Source organism: Microtus ochrogaster, chromosome 6, assembly GCF_000317375.1.
Source record: "Microtus ochrogaster isolate Prairie Vole_2 chromosome 6, MicOch1.0, whole genome shotgun sequence".
Lineage (NCBI taxonomy): Eukaryota > Metazoa > Chordata > Mammalia > Rodentia > Cricetidae > Microtus > Microtus ochrogaster.
This window is the reverse complement of record NC_022013.1, coordinates 62,691,549-62,694,369: the sequence shown is the minus strand read 5'-3', so window position 1 is coordinate 62,694,369 and position 2,821 is coordinate 62,691,549. Positions and strand designations below refer to the sequence as shown.

Below are 2,821 nucleotides of genomic sequence, written 5' to 3'. Positions count from 1 at the left end.
AGATAACACTTTTTGTCCCTGTAGGTGGCCCCCTGGTGTAGCCATTAGTAGCTAATGACTTGCAAACAAATAAACAATTAACTCCTTAAGCTGCTGGCTGGGCAACTGTTCATTGAATTGCTAAAACTTTCTAAAACAGGATTTTAATTAGTGACTTTCAAAACCCAGCCCCCAAGTCAACAAAGCTATAAGGTGAACTGCTAGAGGAGCCCAGCTCTGCACACGTGGGGCAGGAGCCCTCCAGCTCTGCACGACCCGAAAGAGGATGTCTCCCAGCCTTCGGGAAGGTGCTCAACTCAGGGAAACCAAGCCCTCATCCTGCTCCTTCACAATTGAGAGCATTTTAGGACTGGACCAGAAAAAAGATTGCGTACCGTCAATAAGACCCCACAGACCGTGGACAGACACCTGCGGCGATTCAGGTACGCTACAACTTAATTTTTAAGTTCATCTGCCTTTTAGTTTGCCCTTTATTTCACACAATATAGAGTTAGAAGCTACGTTTTCCTTCTGTTCCATAAATACAAAAAGCCCCTACAGGACCATAAGCGAATAGAGTGTCTGCCGTAGATGGGAAAATGTTAAGTCACTCGTGGAAAGAGCTAGCATCTGCTTCAGAAGACCCTCTGTATGTTTGACACATCAGGCAATCTAACTCTCTTCTCTCTGAAAAAGAAATGGTAGAGTCCAAGATGTTCTCTGTCACCACACACTGAGTTTCAGCTCTTTTCTTTTCTTCCTTCCTACCTTCCTTTCCTTTCCTTTCTTTCTTCCTTTCTTCCTTCTCTCTCTCTCTCTCTCTCTCTCTCTCTCTCTCTCTCTCTCTCTCTCTCTCTGCTTCTTTGGGTGATGGGAGAGGCTGTTCTTTTGTGAAATCCTGAAGAATTCTCTAGAAAAATTCAAAATAAGTTACTGAAATGACCTTTTCCCAGATTTATGAACACAGGCAATCTAAGATGGAGTTTATTCTTCTGATTTTAGAGAAATGTGGCAACCCATGCCTACATGCCCCAGATCTTCCCAGCGAGATCTTGTTTCCTTGTCCCATGGATCACCCAATGCCAGAAGAGAGGGCTTCGAAATATGAAAATTATGTTTCAGCCTCAGAAACACTCTCTTTGAAAAGAGAGTTGAGTTGGTACAGAGGACGAAGACCAAGAACTGCTTTTACCCAAAGTCAGGTGGGAAGATTTTTCACCCAACAGCGATAGCACAGGGCTGTAACTGCTGCACGGGTGAGCAACAGCCATTCACTTCGGGACCCCGGTGCAGGAGGTCATCAGTGAAACAATTGTAACAGTCTCTGGGTTTTCAAATTTTAAAAAATGCATTCAAGTTAACTGCCCAAGTTTAAGAGTGTTGTTTTTGTCTGCACAGAGGAAAGCCCAGTTCTGGTGCCATATGGACTTTTACCCCATTAAAGAATCCCTTCCTTATCCTAGGTTGAAGTATTGGAAGATGTCTTCAGAGTGAACTGCTATCCTGGCATTGACATCAGAGAGGACTTAGCTCAGAAGCTGAATCTAGAGGAAGACAGAATCCAGGTAATTTGCAAGCACAGTTACTACCTGTGATGGTAATACAGCAATGTGTCTGAGAACTATTTTTATCTTCCCTTGATTTTAGATTTGGTTTCAAAATCGCCGGGCAAAGCTGAAAAGGTCCCGTAGAGAATCACAATTTCTAATGGCAAAAAAAGCCTTCAACACAGATCTGAAATAGCCAAAAAATTACACATGTGAGCTTCTCTTCCAATTGCAGAACACAAGGAACCAACGGAAATACCAAGTATTTAAAATGTTACCATTTCTTTCCTGTACCTAATCTGAAATTGTCATTCCTTCTGAAAGTATTGCAAAATAAGTATGATTCTAGCATAGTATATATTATAACTGGACATTTTTAGTTATTATGAAGAAACCTTTCCTATATATTTTAATAAATTTTTTAGAAATGATAGCTATTTTAATATACTTTTCTTTGAGAATTTTGTAGATGTATATAATATATGTTAATCATATCCATCCCTTCTTCCCCTAACACTTCTCAGGTGCACCCCATTCTCCCTACTTCCTCCCAACTTCAACACTAACAACAATATTTCCAAACAAGTAAAGCTAATCTAATAAATTAGTATGGGCACTAAAATCACTAAGCTCATACACAAACTAAGTGATCCCACAGACGGGATGCGACTAACAAAGTATTTTAAAAGCAGAGCAATAAAAAAAAGGGTCCAATTATTTCAATTAGTTTCTTTTCATCTTGAGATGCAGTTATACATATCTCTATCATAGGGTGAGTTGTGAACCTTCTGTTGATTTCTGGCCGTGTGTTCAAACAAGTCCTTACAGCACACCAATTTCAAGGTTTTTGTTTGTTTGTTTGTTTTAAGTCATCATGACAAAGTACAGATCTAAGACCCTCAGCTCTCCTATTCCCATCATTGTATTGTAGTGCCAAAAAGAATCAAGCTGCAGGGCTGGTGAGACAGTCCACAAGGTAGAGATACTTGCTGCCATGCCTGGAGGCCCAGGCTCCATCAGTCCCCCAGATCCCACAGGATAGAAAGAGAAAATCAATACTTGAAAGTGGTTTTCTGATCTCCACACATGCACCATGTGCCTGCTCAAACACACACGCATGCACACCACACATGTGTACTCACGTGCGTCTGTCCACACCATGAATAAATAAGTGTGACTTTAGCGATTTAAAAGTGAGTAAGTTTGCAGATTAGATGCAAATTTTAAGCAGCTTTCAGGTTCGTTTGCTGTGCTCTTCTCTTGTTGTTTTAAGTGACAGGGATCGTCTTGTTGTT

The 2,821-nt window shown here is 40.9% G+C and overlaps 1 protein-coding gene across 1 annotated transcript; it reads left to right on the top strand.

Annotated features, from left to right (window-relative positions):
* The first annotated feature begins 265 nt into the window (after nucleotides 1-265).
* Hesx1 (HESX homeobox 1) lies at nucleotides 266-1,722 on the top strand. The gene is made up of 4 exons (XM_005348687.2): nucleotides 266-422; nucleotides 982-1,181; nucleotides 1,443-1,544; nucleotides 1,627-1,722. Exons 1-4 carry the CDS (start codon nucleotides 266-268, stop codon nucleotides 1,720-1,722), a joined length of 555 nt encoding a protein of 184 aa, XP_005348744.1.
* The last annotated feature ends 1,099 nt before the right edge of the window (nucleotides 1,723-2,821 follow it).

Excerpts from the sequence above, each read along its gene's own strand:
- Hesx1 (XM_005348687.2), top strand. The coding sequence starts at position 266 with ATGTCTCCCAGCCTTCGGGAAGGTGCTCAACTCAGGGAAACCAAGCCC. Across the intron at positions 1,182-1,442 it reads CTGCTTTTACCCAAAGTCAG|GTTGAAGTATTGGAAGATGT; the intron begins GTGGGAAGATTT and ends TCCTTATCCTAG. Across the intron at positions 1,545-1,626 it reads TAGAGGAAGACAGAATCCAG|ATTTGGTTTCAAAATCGCCG; the intron begins GTAATTTGCAAG and ends CCTTGATTTTAG.